The 18,702-nt window shown below is 43.0% G+C and overlaps 1 protein-coding gene across 1 annotated transcript in view; it reads left to right on the forward strand.

Moving 5' to 3' along the window:
• The first annotated feature begins 661 nt into the window (after positions 1-661).
• The window catches only part of LOC124606140 (diuretic hormone receptor-like), a 185,472-nt gene continuing 167,431 nt past the window's right edge, over positions 662-18,702 (forward strand). Inside the window, exons 1-2 of the mRNA XM_047138105.1 lie at positions 662-822; positions 16,877-17,112. Coding sequence (XP_046994061.1) covers positions 662-822; positions 16,877-17,112 — 397 coding nt within the window. The remainder of the gene's footprint in view (positions 823-16,876; positions 17,113-18,702) is intronic.

Here is an 18,702-nt window from a genome sequence, read left to right on the forward strand (position 1 = left end):
GTCCCATAGTGCTCAGAGCCAACCAACCAACCATAAAAATTTCGTTCCCAATTAGTACGAAACACAATATTTTGTTGTTACACTTGTGTCCAGACCCAACTTTTCTAATGCCCGGATCATCGCAAACCGCAGTGAGCATAATTATTGTCTTCGAATAAAAGTATAATTTCTGCTCGCTTCATTGCGTATTTCTTACAGTTACGTTCTGTGCTACACTGTAGCAATACTTGTGGTCCAAGTTTCTTCGAGCTATGTTAGTTGGTAGTGAAAGTCCTGCACACCAGTGTAGTTCAAATGTTCAAATGTGTGTGAAATCTTATGGGACTTAACTGCTAATGTCATTAGTAACTAAGCTTACACACGGGATCAGCCGCACAGTCCATGACTGCAGCGCCGAGACCGCTCGGCTAATCCCGCACCGCCCTACCACTGTAAATCTGTCGATATTAATTGAACGAGCACCAATTATTGACGGCAAAGTGGGAAGTACTTTTGTATCGGAGGAGATCACTATAAAAAAGTACCTGCCGCTATCCATTGCCGATATCCACACGAAGGAAGAGACGCGACTATCACCTTGCTGGTGGAGGATGCGAGAGGCATTGATTATGGTGAGGAGTGAGGCCGCAGGTGGCGTGTAACCTGCTCCCACGCAGCTACAATGGCCAGAGGACCAGAGGCGGCGGTTGGCCGCGGTGGGTCGCGGCGCATGCGCACAACCGGGCCCAGCCCAGGCCGTGACGACACGCGGCACGCGTCGAAGATTGCTCTGTGTGGCGGATGCTCTCACGAGGACACCGTGGCACGCCACGTCGATATCACGTATGGCTCCAAAGTTGCTGTTGCTAGTTCCATTTCGTACTCTCTAAGCCCATCTGGAATCTAGCTGTGTTTTTTTGAAATGGGATTGATTCGAGGCCCAAACAATAATGTGAAATCCCAGTTCCACAACTCCTGTGGATGTACTTGTCTTCTGGTCCTTGGTTCTCCATGATCCCAAGTCCACGGTTTCACTTTTTGTCTGACGTCATCTTAATTTAATAAATAACAAACATATACTGTAAATAACGTTGGACTATTACCGTTAAATACGAAAGAAAAACACAAGTGAATAAGACAGTGTTTCTAAGTGCATACTAAGTGGAAACAATGTCTTGAAAAATACACACATCTGTAGCTGGTAAAGCATTTGCTTGCTACACCCGTTGATGCCGCTCTAAGACACTCTCCACAACTACCGGTCCTCAGATGTGACTGCTTCATTTATTCTAGTGGCTTTTCACGTCGTTCCTTCGGTGTTACACAAGGCCTACGTTAGATTTACGTCGTGTCTTACGAATTAAGTTTCATGTCATTTTTAACTGAGGCTGATGGTCAATTATGTGGATAATTCAGTGTAGCGAAATAGTACTGAGAGATCCTCACAGATTGCCGGCTAATTGTATTTACAATACATTGGTAACCGGGATGCATGAGGGTGGGAGCAATGAACCATAAAAAATCGCTAGAAAAATAACAAAATATTGTGACGCATGTCAAACAATTCCATTTTCTCAGAGAATACAGAACTGAAACTCGATTTTATCCAGGCGAAATACTACGTGCGTTATAAATGTATTTTATCATTGTATTAATTAATAAATAGTGATTAAACATCATCCATTTAGTAAAGCACATTACTCCACTCCGTTTCGGGCTGTTGTAGCAACAGATGTTGAATGTTAGAAAAGAGACGTTGTTGCATGTGTTTCATTAATATTGAGGCGCTTCACGCAGGTAGCGCATTTTCAGATTATCTTCAACAGCGGAGACTGCAGTAGTCGTACTTTTAAAAGCCATCGATATGACGGCATTCAAGCGAAGTCTGGAATCCTAAAATATGAACATAGGGAAACCAAACCATGGTAATATTCGATGCAGTAAAAGGTTAGCAGTCACAGCTCTGTATCACAGTAGTAAACACAGTTGTAGATAACGTGTATGCAAAAACGAGTGTGCCGCACAGTAAATTGACGTGAGAATTAATCTAAGTAATAGCACCGAGTGGCTACTACCATCGTTTGGCTTTCCTGTACCCATCTTTGACGACTGAGGTTCTTGCTTAGCGCCATCATATCAGTGCCGTTTAAATATGACCAATGCAGTATCCGCTGTTCAAAAGCGTTTGAAGAGGCGCTAACCACACGAAACGCATCTTTATTAATAAAATATTTGCAACACGGACTGTATTCTATTTTTGGAACATTAAGTAATAGCAATATTTTAACCTCTTACTTGGACTGATGTATCTTAATTGCTTCAAAAGATTTTTCTAAAAGGATGTCAAAATTAACTTGAATTATGTTTTATTATCACACCTGATAGGAACAACTGATGGAGGCTGCCCACTAAACCTGTGATGTTACAGCGGACATTAGTGGTTCTGATTCACAATACCTGCTAGAAAAGATGGGGAATAATATTTAAATAGAAACTAAATACGAAAACTTGGACCACGCGAAGAAAGGTGGTGAAGTAATTTCACATAAAAATATCGATATGGAAGGAGCAGATAGTACAAGCAGTTTCTTATAGCGGCGGAAAATGTCTTATCTTACGTCGGAACACATATTTATTGCGTAGAATTTTAGATAATAATTTAGAAAGGACGTTTAATCTGAAGCACTCGATTTGGAAGAGATCGACTGGCCCTAACCGACCTCTGATTTACGAAAATTTCTGCGAGTTTAATTATGTCACTACGTTCTCCTGAGGAGGTTCAGCAAGCCACCGAGATTTCTTAACGGGATAGCCGTGTGGTGTCAGGCGCCTTGCCACGGTTCGCGCAGCTCCCCCCGTCGGAGTTTCGAGTCTTCCCTTGGGCATGGGAGTGTATGTTGTCCATAGTGTAAGTTAGTTTAAGTTAGATTAAGTAGTGTGTAAGTTTAGGGACCGATGACTTCAGTAATTTGGTCCCACAAATTTTCTTTTCGAGATTGCTAAGCTTAATTAATTATCGTTATTACAGTGCTTCTGTTGGTAAGGAGAATGATGCAAGCACTTCGGCGTCTACACCTGTTGTGAAATACATGAATGTATTCGCAATGGCGAATACGGACGACCATCAGTTGTATAATGGAATGATGACAACGAAAAATTGTGCCGGACCAGGACTCGAACCCCAATTTCCCTGCTTTACGCCAGCAGTCGCCTTAATCATTTTGGCCATCCGTGCACAACTCATGACCAGACCCAAACTTCCATTCGTCGTTGTTCCTGCGTCAGTCGTTCACAGACAGACCAATTAAGGGGACAGCTCGCATAAAGGGGGAAATTGGAGTTCGATTCCCGGTCCGCTACAAATTTTCTGTTGTCGTCATTCCACTATATAGGTATGGTTCTTTATATTCGCAACATTGAATAAATTTCATTTATTAATTTAGTTTACCCTCCAGTGCTCCTGTGACATTGTAATGTCTGTTCTACCCGCCTCCGTAGTCCAGGTCGCTAACGTACGCCTGTAGCAGGTAGATGGGTAGTGGTGGTTGCAATTTTTTCTCCTCCTGCATTTAGCCGAAAAGGGAGGAAAGATAGTGGCGTGAATCCCTCATCACCTGTCTCAATGTCGGCGTCCTGGACTAATTCTAAGGCTCTGCGCAATGCCTCATAAAGTGAGGGCATGTCACACCATCTGATGGGTTTATTCGGGAGGATGTGGCTATGTGCCAGGATGCAAATTCTCCCTTCTTCCGTCATCATAAGACACAAATACACTGTGCACGCATCCATTATACTCACCGAAACTCTCAAAATATACACACGACCCATCTTTTACGTATTTATTATCTGAGGATATAGAAACAGTGATAATGAATACCAGAGTAAACAGTTCATTTGAAGAACAATGGACGTCTCTGATAGTGGGAATCACAGAAGTTGGATAGACCAACATAGGTAGAAGGAAGTTACCTGCAAATGGCTCTGAGCACTATGGGACTTAACTTCTGACGTCATCAGTCCCCTAGAACTTAGAACTACTTAAACCTAACTAACCTAAGGACGTCACACACATCCATGCCCGAGGCAGGATTCGAACCTGCGACCGTAGCGGTCGCGCAGCTCCAGACTGTAGCGCCGAGATTACCTGCAAAGAAACCCTGGGTAAGAGGAGAAATACGTCAATCAACCGACGAAAGTAGGACGTACGAAAATTATCAGGCAAATACAGAAATACAGCAATATAAGTCAGAAATAGCATGAATATGAAGTGCAGGGAAATTGAAGCGGCAAGCCTGCACAAAAAATCCGAAGAAATTATTTATTTATTTATTTATCCAATCTGATCAGATTAGAACCTTAATAGGACGTGGGTTTTATATATACAGTATCATTCGACATCATAGTTACATAAAATATAACAACAGTTTTAATATGATAAACGAAAATAAAATGATTTGGGTGTCTGTAGGGACAGTGTGAATAAATATCATTGATTAAGAGCCAATAAAGTTAATTTTGACCGTACTTACACTATTGTCGCTTCTGATAACTATGATTATAATAATGATAGTGGTAGATATAAAAAATATACATATTTGATGACATAGCGAGCTCTGACAGAGGGTAATTTAAGAATGTAACACCAGGTATGCACGCTGGGAAACGAACACGTGCTTGGAACGAAGGATGTAAAGAGCTGTCGAGTGCGGAAAGAGACAATGGCAATCTTTATTGTCACTTCGGTACATAGGCCATTAACTGTGTTTTGAAACTAGATATCTTGCTTAATTCTGTAATAACATGAGGGAACTTATTCGATAGTCAGGTTCCTGCTATTGAAAAATACTTCGAGAAAGTGTGTGATCCATGAAGTAGGGGCGCGTGGAGGGGCCACGGGTTAGAAGCACCATGTCACGAATTGTGCGGCCCCTCACGCCGGGGGTTCGAATCTTCCCTCGGGCATGGACGTGTGTGCGTTGTCCTTAGCGTAGGTTAGTTTAAGTAATGTATAAGTCTAGGGGCCGATGATCTCAGCAGTTTGGTCCCTTAGGAATTCACACACATTTTAACATGAAGTATTACAGAAAGCATTTTGCTCAGATGGTAACGGGTGTTTCTACCATGTTGCTTAGACGAGACTCTAAACCTCGAGGAGAGATACGAGGGACACTGTAAGTCGATAAGAGAATGCATCAGACAGAGGGTATAGTAATGACGGGGCTGGTATGAACATAGCTGTGCGTATGACTGTGAAATGTGGTCAAACAATCGAACATCACAGATATATTGAACGTAGGGATTCATAATCATTTCGAGGCGCCGCAAGCTTTCCTCAGAAAGTTTTTGCAGGATAACGTCCCTGTAATCAATAAGTGGAAGTGAAAGTGTTTGTACAACTTACTTTCTGAATTAAAGAGGGAAGAACTTTTCATATTGTTATAGGACAGAAGAGATGCTGACGCTTTCTTGCACATCGTAATGTTGGTCAGAAAGACAGTTTTGGCGTACAGAAAAGTCCGAAGAACCTTTCCCGAAATCAAGCAAAGGTGCCTATATTAAGAGCCCAGGATTTAATTCTGCTGAAAAAAAATAAAATTAAAAAAGTAAAATAAAATAAGTACAAAAAAAAGCATTGAAGGGCACTGTGAGAGAGGCTAGATAGAAGGGAAAATTGGAACCGATTTGGAAGACGTGGGGGATCCATTATTAGAGTTTGACAGAGCTATGGATGATCTTCTATCGAATAAGGCACTACTTTAGAATTTCTAAAATGGTTGCGAGAAATAACAACCAATCAACTATTCGAATTAGTGTATGGACGATGAGAGATTGGAGACATACCATCGGACATTTTGGAAAAATAACATCCCAGTTGTGAAGACAGGAAGGGCAGACAAGTGGAAGAATTTATACACATTCGGTTTAACAGGTCATGCATCCAACTTATGACAAGACTAATATTGGCCTACAGAAATATTGGAAAGAAAATTGAGGACCGCTTACATACGATCAGTTGGACTTGAGGAAAGATGAAGGCAGAAGAGTCGCAGATCTGACGTGGTGATTCGTAATGGAATCAAGGCTTACGAGAAAAACAAGACCGCTTCAGAGGATCTGTCGATCCAGGAAAAGCGTTCGACAGTCTAAAATGGTGCAAGACATTTGCAGTTTTCAGAGAAATAGACGTAACCTAAGCGGAAGGACGGGTCATACAAAATATGTAAAGAACTGAGAAGTAACTTTGAGAATGGAAGATCACGAACTAAACGCTCGGATTATAAAGGGTGTAAGATAGTGTTACGGCCATTCTCCTCGGTCGTTCAGGGTAGTGGTAATGTTGAAAATAAAAGAAATGTTCAGGAGTAGGTTTAATATTGAGGGTGAAATAGTATTAGCTAATGCTAAGATTATATGAAATGTACACTGTTGTACTAACACTCCGCCAGAGCTGCTTTTTGTTCTCTGGGCAGCAGCAGCTGTTTAAAGGCATGAATAATTTTTCTCTCAATGAGGAATTTTCCCAAAATATAATCCCATATGAAAGCAGAGAATGAAAATGGTCATAGTAGCTTAATTTACTGATATGTTTATCACTAAAATTTGCAATAATCCTGATAGCATAACTAGATGAAGTCAAGGGGTTCAACAGATCATCAACATGTTTCTTCCAATTCGATTTCTCATCAGTGCACACACTCAGAAATTTGGAATATTCTGCTTTAGCAACAGACTTCTGTTCGAAGTCTATGTTTATCAGTGGTGTTATGCCATTTATTGTACAGATCTGTGTATATTTTTTTCTCCAAATCTTAGTGGGAGTCCATTTGCAAAGCACCACTTAATAATCTTAAAGACACTACTTACGATGTCCTCAGCCAATTCTTGTTTGCTGGATATGACTACTATACTTGTATAATCTGCAAAAAGGACTAGATTTATATCTTCATGAATACAGAGTGGAAATTCATTATCATATATTAAGAACAATGAGGGATCCAAGACTGAACCGTGTGAGACACCTTTCTTGATATCTCCCCAGTTAGAGGACTCTGCTGACTTTTGCAGGCTGTGTGCACTGTTAATTTCAACCTTTATGCATTCTTCCAATTAAATATGAATTGAATATTTGTGCACTGTCCCACTCTTACCACAATACTTAATCTCATCCAGAAGAATTTCATAATTCACAAAGTCAAAAGCCTCTGACAGATCAGAAAAAATCCCAATGGGTGATTTTCGGTTATTCAGAGCATTTAAAATTTGATCAGTGAAAGCATATATATAGCATTTTTCGTTGAACAGCCTGTCTGAAAACCGAACTGACATATTGTTAGTACTTCTTTTTTAAAAATATGTGAAGCTACTCTTGAATACATTACTTTTTAAAGAATCTGTATAAAGCTGTCAGAAGTGAGATTTGGCGGTAGTTGTAGAGGCAGACGTATCCCCCTTTTCATGCAGTGTCTTAACAATAGCGTATTTCAGTCTGTGTTCAAGAATGGCCTGTTTCAGTCAGCTACTACATATGTCGCTGAGAATGCTACTGACCTGTTGAGAACAAGGTTTTAGTGATCTGTTGGAAATGCTATCAATTAAATGCGAGCTTTTACTTTTGAGTGAATTAATTATTTTCTTCGTTTCGCTAGGAGATGTAGGTTGAATTTCAATCTTATCAAATTGTATAGGTATTGCCTCTTCCATATACAGCATTGCATTTTCTAATGAACAGTTGGATTCTATTTTCTCCACAACACGTAAAAATGATTATTAAAATATTTGCTTCTTCTGACTTTTATTAACGAACTTTTCATTGAGTTTGATGTGAATACAGTGTTACTGTGATCTCGGTTGTCCTGTTTCTCTTTTAACAATGTTACACATTGTTTTAATTTTGTTATCAGAAGTGCTAATCTGCACATACTTCTGGACTTTTTAATAAGTTTTCTGAATACAATGCAGTAGTTTTTATAGTGTTGGACTATTTATAGATCATTACTCCTTATAGATATAAGATACATTTCCCTTTTTTGTTTATATTTTAATCCCTTTAGTAAGCCAAGGAATTTTAGATGGTTTCTTACAATTATGTTTCACTGTTCCCTTAAGACAGTGTTTCCAAAAATACTCACAAAAGTATCATGAAATAGGTTAAATTTCAAATTCGCATCTGGTGCCCTGTACATCTCGTCCCAATCTAACTGTTCCAAGCGTTCCCCAAAATCTGGAATTGTAAATTGTTAATTGAAAGCACTATTTTGGAGGACTGTTTTGCATTACAGTATACTGCAGTGTCATGTACTGTAAGTTGTATAGTAGTTTAAGACGAACGAAGACTCATCTGAACAAATGACTTTCTTCCATCGCTCCTAACTCCAGATTTTGTGGCTTAGCCACCACGTTCTCCTGCTGCGGGTATTTTCATGTTTTGTTCCTTTCTTAAGGAACTTCCTTCGTCTTGTTTTGATACTGACAGGATGCGACATTCGGTCCTGGTGTGACTTTTTCAGCTGTCGTTTTCTTATCTTATTCAACGATTGTCTGCCATGTTTAATCAAGACACATTTTTGTCCTCGCTGTGACGAAGTGGACTGTATTTATTATCTGTTCTTGTTTTAAGTATAGGTCTTCGATACGATGCCTCTTGAAACACCAGGCACTTCGGCTATCTTTTGTTACGAAAGCACTAACCATACGGGCAACACCAATTTGCCGACGTTCGAATTCATTTAGGTCCAACATAATGCACGCACAACTACGCAGAAAACTATTCCGACCACGACTGTGACCAGCAACGTATTGAGGACATTGCACAGCTGGTGTCTGTGGTCATATGCATTACATTCAAGTATGCATTCCTCGCTGTTTTTTTCCTCACATTTCTTGATCAGCTTCTAAATTTTACGAACTAATATTTAATTTAAATTTTCCCAGAGGGACCAGAAGAGACCAGACTCTATTATTTCTATTTCCATAAAAATTCAACATATGCCGTTATTTGTACAGACCGGCATAAATTTTACTTTCCTAGACTATGATAAAAAAAAGACAAAAACGTCTGTAGAAATGGCAGACAGTATCGTCATAACATTCAATGATTCAGTACATGCTCGTCGCTACGTACAACTCCCTTCCTGTCCACTTACTGAACTCACTCGTCAGTTTCATATCCGGACGGCCAGTAACAGCCGCAGTATTGCTAAATGAGAAACACATTTCATTGGGATTGATCATTTTCTCCCATTCAAATTGACATGCTGAATATAAGAACATAAAGTGGAAGCTAGCAATGTAAAACAACGGAGCAATTCCTAAGCTGGATGTGGTGGTGTGTACAACATCTAGCAGCAAAATAGGTCATAAAAGTCTGCAGGAAACTGACGCACACCAACAGGTAATTGTACGGGGATTCGTACCACTAACCAGCACAAAAGAATTCTGGAGTGCGTACGCTGACAGCCCGAGATCACTAGCTTTGTGACCTCAACCTCTATCAACATAAATTAAAAAACCTCAAGACTACATTTCGAGCAAATAGATACAACAACATAGACATATAATTAGCTCGCAGGTGCAGTGAAGACAAAAGAGACAAACGTACAGAAGGAACTCTTCCTGTTGTTCATGTAACATATGCTAGGGGCGTCAGCAATTGCGCAGCAAGATTCTGAGTCACGGAGGAATCAAATAGATATTCCACAGTGGCCGCAATATCTAAGATCTGTTGAGGCCCACTAAGGGTTCCATGGGTGTTCACCACACCTGCAGGCGTCCACGGACGTTGGTGTGAATCATGCGAAGTCTACGTTGGAGAAACCGGAAGATCCATTAGCACTCGCCTGTCGAAGCATGAATGTAACGCTCAACTGGGGCAGAATAAGAAGTCAGTTCTAGCTGAATACCACCACAGATATGGCCATTATATTAATTTTCGGTAGCCATGGATGCGGCAACAAAAAATAAAAGAGGCTCTGAAAATAAACTAACGCCTAGCAGCAGGAGCAGGAGGATGGCTACAAGTTACCTACGGCCTGGCAGCCAGAGGTTCCAGCCCGGCGGACCACGTGTGTTCGCCAGACAACAGCTACACTTGAACCCTGTTTGACAGTATAAACAGCTGCCACGAGAGAACTGCCGTGCGACCTTAACGCTTCGCTGCAGGAAAACTGTTGCTGATTTGCTATTGCCTACCAATCAGCAACGAGAAATGCCTACTAATCACTCACTAGAGAGCCATAGGCGACAACTTCCCGGTGCGGTGTTTCCTACCAATCACCTACCAGAGTTGACTTTCTACCAGCCACCAGACAGCACAGGCAACAGCTTACCGTACAGCCATCCCGTTCCGTAGCAACGGCTCCTCAATTTGTCCAGTGACATCCCAGATATGTCACATCCGTAGCCACTGGATAAACGAAATAGACAATATATAGGGAAAGATATTTACCGGTATCCAGTAGTGAATACTGCAGCAAGTCGGTTGAAACGTCAATACTTTATTTAGGGTTTTATAAAGACGCGAGCTATTCATATGCTCTGTACATTCATATGCTCTGGTTAACATAGTCTAACATCACAGAGTCTTACTTTTCGTATATACCTAGATCTGCATGAATGAGCACGGTATGAAAATTACGTTAGTAGCACACCAGGGTATAGTCATACATATAGGAAGCCGAAAAAATTGTGGGCAGAACAGCGATGGGGAGACAGAGATACAAAAATAAATAAATAAATAAACAAAATCTCCATTTATTTAAGTGATATGACCTATACCTGTCTCATGAGCAACAAGAGTGGATGGAAGCAGAAATTTGCAGGGAGCCGGGATATTTCCACTGCGAATGCTGAATGAAACAACAAGGGCTGACGGTCTCTCTCCTCTATGTCAGAATCAAAGATGAAGAGTAGGATGGAGGGAGACGCAAAATACGATAGGAAGGAAGAGGTAGACGATCAAATGCCGTCAGCTGTCCCACAGAGCTAAAGCACAAGTGAATCGTAGCAAATGTCTTAAGTGATATATCCTCGAGAATATCTAAAATACAAGAGAGCCACACACACATGCGTAGCTATGTTAAAATGTCGTGTGATTAGGGCCTCCCGTCGGGGAGACCGTTCGCCGGGTGCAAGCCTTTCGATGTGACGCCACTTTGGTGACTTGCGCGTCGATGAGGATGAAATGATGATGAGTTGGACAACAGAACACCCAGTCCCTGAGCAGAGAAAATCTCCGACCCACCCGGGAATCGAACACGGGGCATTAGGACTGACATTCTGTCGCGCTTACCACTTTTATCTGTTTTTATTTTTATTTATTTTATTTTTATACAAATGGATAAAGGAAAGACGTTCCTCTTCGGCTACATAAACAGAATAATAGGAAGTCGTCGCGTTACGACATAAGGATGCTCCGTACTATAGCCCGCTGCGAATTTTTCGATGACTGTCGTCTCGTTGCAGCTACCGAGGGTGGACGTAGCTCTGTTGACAGACACGGATAGCAGTCAAGTGGTGTCTGTCTCACGCGTGAAGACTGTGTAGTGAAAGAAAGCCAGGCGTTCCTATATCTTGGTACACTATCTCTACGCAATGATTTTTTTTCAGTCAATCGAGCACACATGTAGCACATTTCCCTAAAACGATGGAAATTATTGGCTTCCAGCAAACCATATTGAGATTGCCAACAGAGGTTATATAATGCTGAGGTTTACACGTTTCAGTAATGATTGGGACAGCAAAACACCCAGTTTCTGAACGGGGAAAACCTCCGACCCAGCCAGGAATCGAACCCGGGCCCTTAGGATCGACATTTTGTCGTGCTAACCAGTTCTATTTTTTATTTTTTTTATTTTTTTGTAATCTCATTTTGTTCGCTTCATCTGCTCGGTGCGTACGTCGCAAGACACACGTTTCAGTTGGTCGTTGATCCATTAACTCAGTTCTTTTATTACAGAGGGCAGCTAACCCTTTGACCGAACACGCTGAGTTCCCGTGACAACGACCACACAGCTACCAGGGGCGGACATGGCATATGGTGAAACGACGGATGCATCACTTTAACCCAATGTCAACCACAACAGATGAACTTTGGAACCAAGTGAATGCACCATTGATGGTTGTACCACAGGATGCCATTCGCGCCTTATGCGTGTCGATGCCATCACACTTGGAACAAGTTATCAGGGCTCATTGTGGACCCTGTGCCTACTAGGCAACAGGACACATACTGAACCGAAGTGACTGAAACGCTAATCATTTCTGCAGACTATACTAATGTACGTGTCCTGTTAATATGAATGCCCTATCTCTAGTCGTCAAAGGTACTCTGTTTATTCTGACGGTGAGTGTGCGGCTCCCCAATGGATCTCACACGTGCTAAATGGCATTTAAACAGTGGGGACGGACAGGCCAGTCCATTCGTCGAATATGCTCTCGTTTCAAGAGCTCCTCCACCTGTGCTGTTCAATGCGATCGCATTGTCTTCCATAATAACAAAGTCCAAAACACCCATGAAAAGTAAACATGGTGAAAGAAAACATCGTCAAAACTACGTTGACCCGTGAAATTAACATGTTCAAAGATTTGGAATCAGTACGCCCATGCCTCACCAGACCATAGCAACTGCATCACCAAAACGATGACCGGGCAAGGTGGCGCAGTGGTTAGCATAGTGGACTAGTAGTCGGGAGGACGACGGTCCATTCCCTCGTCCAGCCATCCTGATTTAGGTTTCCCGTGATTTCCCTAAATCGCCTCAGGCAAATGCCGGGATGGTTCCTTTGAAAGGGCACGGCCGACTTCCTTCCCCATCCTTTCCTATCCGATGAGACGGATGACCTCGCAGGTTGGCCATCTCCCCCCAAATCAACCCAACACATCCAAAACGATGACGTGCGGTAATGTTTCTAGATGCATTACGTGTTCCCACCTCTCGCTGTATGAGTTCGTACAGAATCACTACTCAGACTGAATGTGCTCTCATCCAAGATTAGCCGGCGGCCCTACTCCTAGTTTATCACTCTCTAAGCTCTTCGTACCATCGCAAACGAAGTCGCTGAAGTGAATTTGCCAATGGAATGCACCGCACTGTTTCTCAGGTAAGGAGATCGTATATGTAAAGGCACCGTGCAACTGTGGAGCGCGAGATGGCGTGCCTTTTAGTCCTGTTACATCTAGTTACAACTGCGACTGCAGTTCGGAGTGACTCTCTTCATGCATGTTGTACAGTTTAGCTGTCATCTGATGCTGTAGCGGAAAGTAGTCGATCATCTCCTTGAGGCAGCAATGTCTGTGGTTCAGAACGCTCCCAATGTACGTGACACAATGCTGTAAGCAACACAAATTCTTGCGCTACACTCGTTCTACTTCGTCTTTTATCCAGTTTCCCATTGATTTCCCCGTGCGACTTCATCTAAATGTTGTCTCCGGCCTTCGTTATAATGAAAACATCGCCATAGTGCTCCGGAACTGGTCGCTGATTGACACAGACTGTCTTCACCCTTTCCTTCAACTGCCGGCCGGAGTGGCCGAGCGGTTCTAAGCGCCATAGTCTGGAACCGTGGGACCACTTCGGTCGCAGGTTCGAATCCAGCCTCGGGCATGGATGTGTGTGACGTCCTTAGGTTAGTTAGGTTCAAGTAGTTCTAAGTTCTAGGGGACTGATAACCACAGCAGTTAAGTCCCATAGTACTCAGAGCCATTTGAACTATTTTTCCCTTCAACTTCCTCGTGTTGCGGTGAAGCCTCATTTGCCTCTATAGGCATAGTGACCTAACACCATGTGGCGTCCTGCTATCTATAGATGACTGTCAACATGCTTCCAGATTTTAATTCCTTTCCAACTATTAGTTATTATGTTACGTTACTTTATCTGTCTAGTCCTTAAATTTCGCTTAGCAGTGTAGTTTCGTCACCACAAGAGGGTCCAAAATTCCTTTGAAACTTTTCTCTGCAGAACAAGTAACTACCGAAGTTCAGTTAGCAGTGGATTTGTTACCAGTGAGAAGGAAAAAAGTAAACCTGTGCGAGAAACAACGAGCAACTGTGTTCCTCTACAGCTTCGTAAGTGTCAGCTTCTGGAATCGAGCTTGAAAATTGATAAACAAAACAACTGGTCTGTCCCTGGGGCTTCTCCACTACTGCACAAGTTCCCCTATACGTGGTAAAATCGATGACTTGCTCAACATATGCCGACTAAATCTGTGTATGACAGTATACTTTTGTTGCAACTTGCGCGCGTGCAATCGCACACACACACACACACACACACACACACACACACACACACACACACATTGCGACCAGTAAGCAATAAGTGCCACTGAAAAGTTCCCCTTTGAAAATGCGTTTACTTTTCGAATATAGAAAATACCCCTCAGGTGCCAAATGAGGAAAATAGAGTGGGTGATCGAGTACGCAAATCCATTTTGCTGATGAATGCTGTTTTACAAGTGCCACTGTCATGGAGAAGAGCCAAACTCTTACTTTAGAAAAGGTGTGTTTCGATACTACACACGCGAGCAAAGTGGCATTGCATAACTCCTAAGTAGTGCTTTCAGGTCACTGTTGTGCCCTCTGGAAGAAATTAACAATGAATCATTCCAGAAACGCAGCAAAAAAAAAAAAAGAAAAGAAAAGAAATCACTTTTGTTTGGTAGGTGTTTTCTGCAACCTGTGTTTCCTGTGTGACGATATTCTACGCCATTCCATTCTCTGACGTTTTGCCTCTGGGTCGAAGTGAAAACACCAACCTTTATCCTCATTTACAATTCGTTTGAACAGATTAGAGTCTCCGTCAGCTGCGGCGATGTAACTGATGCAATATGCCGTTCACGCTCTCTCTGTTACTCTGTCAATAAATGTGGCAGAAACCGGGAACAAATCTTTCTCTAAAATGGACGTACTCACTCCTTAGTAACATCAAGTCCACTACAAGCATTCTGGTATTAGTGTTCAACTGACAACAGTTTCTTCGGCTTTTCCAACGTTTTCATCCACCCGACCAGACGCAGGACGTCCGACGGATGGTTCACCATCAAAGGATCCATTCGTATACACTGACAACCAGCGGAACGCTTGTGCACGATTAAGACCCTCATCCCTGTAAACACGTAGCATGTCTTCGTAAATTTCCGATGCAGTTTTCCATAATTTGCACTAAGATTTTATCACAGCTCTGTGAGCCATGATGAGTTGCACGAAGTTACTTTAATGCAGCTGTGCCTGCGCTGACTGAGCAGTCGACACGATGAAAGCTTTTGCGTGCTCATAAACATCTAGCGGATGAAATGGCCACAACATTTGCCGTCTTTTTTGGAAGTTTTCCTAGCAACATTATTATTTGGCATACTGTGCACTATATATATATATATATATATATATATATATATATATATATATATATATATATATATATCACAGTATCTTCTTCCTGTCTGTTAAATTGCATTAAAATTGCTACACCACGAAGTTGACGTGCAACAGACGCGAAATTTAACAGAGAGGAAGAAGATGCTGTGATATTCAAATGATTAGCTTTTCAGAGTATTCACACAGGGTTGGCGTCGGTGGCGACACCTACAACGTGCTCACATGAGGAAAGTTTCCAACCGATTTCTCATACACAAACAGCAGTTGACCGGCGTTGCCTGCTGAAACGTTGTTGTGATGCCTCATGTAAGGAGGAGAAATGCTTAACATCATGTTTCCGACTTTGATAAAGGTCGGAATGTAGCCTATCGCCACTGCGGTTTATCGTATCGCGACATTGCTGCTCGCGTTGGTCGAGATCCAATGACTGGTAGCAGAATATGGAATCGGTGGGTTCAGAAGGGTAATACGGAACGCCGTGCTGGATCCTAACGGCCTCGTATCACCATCAGTCGAAATGACGGGCATCGTATCCGCATGGCTGTCACGGATCGTGCAGCCACGTCTCGATTCCTGAGTCAACAGATGGGGACGTTTGCAACACAACAACCATCTGCAAGAACAGTTCGACGACGTTTGCAGCAGCATGGCCTATCAGCTCGGAGACCGTGGCTGCGGTTACCCTTGACGCTGCATCACAGGCAGGAGAGCGTGCGATGGTGTACTCAACGACGAACCTTGCACGAAAGGGAAAACGTCATTTTTTCGAATGAATCCAGGTTCTGTTTACAGCATCATGATGGTCCCAATTGTGTTTGGCGACATCACGGTGAACGCACATTGGAAGCGTATATTCCTCATCGTCATACTGGTGTATCACCCGGCGTGATGGTGTGGATTGCCATTAGTTACAGGTCTCGGTCACCTCTTGTTCGCACTGACGGCACTTTGAACAGTGGACGTTACATTTCAGATGTGTTACGACCCGTGGCTTTCCCCTTCATTCGATCCCTGCGAAACCCTGCATTTCAGCAGGATAATGCACGACCGCATGTTGCAGGTCCTGTACGGGCCTTTCTGGATACAGAACATGTCCGACTGCTGCCCTGGCCAGCACATTCTCCAGATCTCTCACCAATTGAAAACGTCCTGTTAATTAGGGCCGAGCAACTGGCTCGTCACAATACGCCAGTCACTACTCCTGATGAACTGTGGTATCGTGTTGAAGCTGCATGGGAAGCTGTACCTGTACACGCCATCCAAGCTCTGTTTGACTCAATGCCCAGGCGTATCAAGGCCGTTATTACGGCCAGTGGTGGTTGTTCTGGGTAATGATGTCTCAGGATCTATGCACCCAAATTGCGTGAAAGTGTAATCACATGTCAGTTGTAGTATGGTATATTTGTCCAATGAATACCCGTTTATCATCTGTATTTCTTCTCGGTGTAGCAATTTTGATGGCCAGTAGTGTATAAGGAAGGACGTAGCGATATTAATGTGTGTGAGTAAGACGAGTTTGTGCGGACAGTGTGCGCAGGAGGAGCGGCGCAGCGATGCAGCTGCGCGCGGACGGCGACAACGGCAGCATGCTGCGCGAGCTAGAGTGCCTGCTGGGCGGCGCCGGCGATGGAGACGCGGCCGCAGACGGGCCGCGGTGCGCGCGCTCCTGGGACCGCCTGCTGTGCTGGCCGGACACCGAGCCCGCCACGCTCGCCACCCAGCCCTGCTTCTCCGAGCTCAACGGCATCCCCTACGACACTACCCGTAAGTCAAACAAGAAACGCCGCGCCAACTCACTCACTCACAGGGTCCCTCTCAGTTTTTTTATCTCATCAATCATCTGACTGGTTTCACGCTACTCGCCACGAATTTCTCTTCTGTGCGAACCCTTTCATCTCACAACCACGCCTCCAGATGTCAGGCACTCAGACCGGTGCCAAACGTATGTCGACAGAGCATCAACGGAAATAGCAAGCCGGTCGGGGTGACCGAGCGGTTCTAGGCGCTGCAGTCAGGAAACGCACGAGCGCTACGGTCGCAGGTTCGAATCCTGCCTCGGGCATGCATGTGTGTGATGTCCTTAGGTTAGTTAGGTTTAAGTAGTTCTAAGTTCTAGGGGACTGATGACCTCAGAAGTTAAGTTCCGTAGTGGTCAGAGCCATTTGAACCACTTTTGAAAATAACGATTTAGTTTGTGCTGTGTGCTGTAGGCTGTATGTAAACGATAATTGAAAGGAACGCTAGAGTTACGAAGCACAGGAAAAGGGCATTTCTAGTGGCTGTATTGTAGATCTCGCGTCGGCGAGAAGGTAGAGCGTTAACTGTTTACATATTATATGGGAGAACACTCTCCTGACATGTAAAATGACTTTTCGAAGTTTGTAGCAATATTTTGTGATTGTTACGTACTTATTAATGATCTTATTCTTTTTTTATTATTAATTATTGTTATTACTATTACCTCCCCACGTGTGAGAAAATTGTTTCTTTAGTTTTCTGTTCTGTTTGGCTCAAAAATGGTTCAAATGACTCTGAGCACTATGGGACTTAACATCTGTGGTCATCAGTCCCCTAGAACTTAGAACTACTTAAACCTAACTAACCTAAGGACATCACACACATCCATGCCCGAGGCAGGATTCGAACCTGCGACCGTAGCAGTCGCGCGGTTCCGGACTGAGCGCCTAGAACCGCTAGACCACCGCGGCCGGCTGTTCTGTTTGTATATTCTGTGAAACTACAGATGTGCTCTACAGGTTCACTACTTTCAAAGAAAATAAGCGAAAGCATACTGCCAGGATATCATTGCTGTAAAATGCTAAGAACCATTTTACATGTCGTAAATGTAGTCGTATATAAAACTTTCACGCACGATACAGTAAAAAAAATGGTTGTCATTTGGGTTTGAGCCCAGGACGCTTGGTACGAGGATACAACTCTCTACCAACTTCGCCACGGAAGCAAGAAGTGTTATTTACTCACAGTATTCCGTAGTTACGGTGTTATTTTGAGTCAACGTTTACGCTTGTTCTGCTGGACGACAACACTTAGTACGAACTAAACCAGAGTTTTGGTTGATACTCTATCGACATACAACGTTTAGTACCTATCTTAGTGTTTGACTCTGGAGGTTTGGGTGTCAGAGTAACACTTGCAACCCACGACCGCCTTCACGCATATTTTAACAGATGTTGTATCATCCACTCCCCTCTTCTTATCAATATTTCCATATATTCCTTTCCTCGTCGCTTCTCTGGAGAATCTCCTCATTCTTTACCGCATCAGTCGATCTAATTGTCGACATTCTTCTGTAGCACCACATCTCAAATGCTTGCACTATCTTGTGTTCCGGTT

This window comes from Schistocerca americana, chromosome 3, assembly GCF_021461395.2.
Source record: "Schistocerca americana isolate TAMUIC-IGC-003095 chromosome 3, iqSchAmer2.1, whole genome shotgun sequence".
Classification (NCBI taxonomy): domain Eukaryota; kingdom Metazoa; phylum Arthropoda; class Insecta; order Orthoptera; family Acrididae; genus Schistocerca; species Schistocerca americana.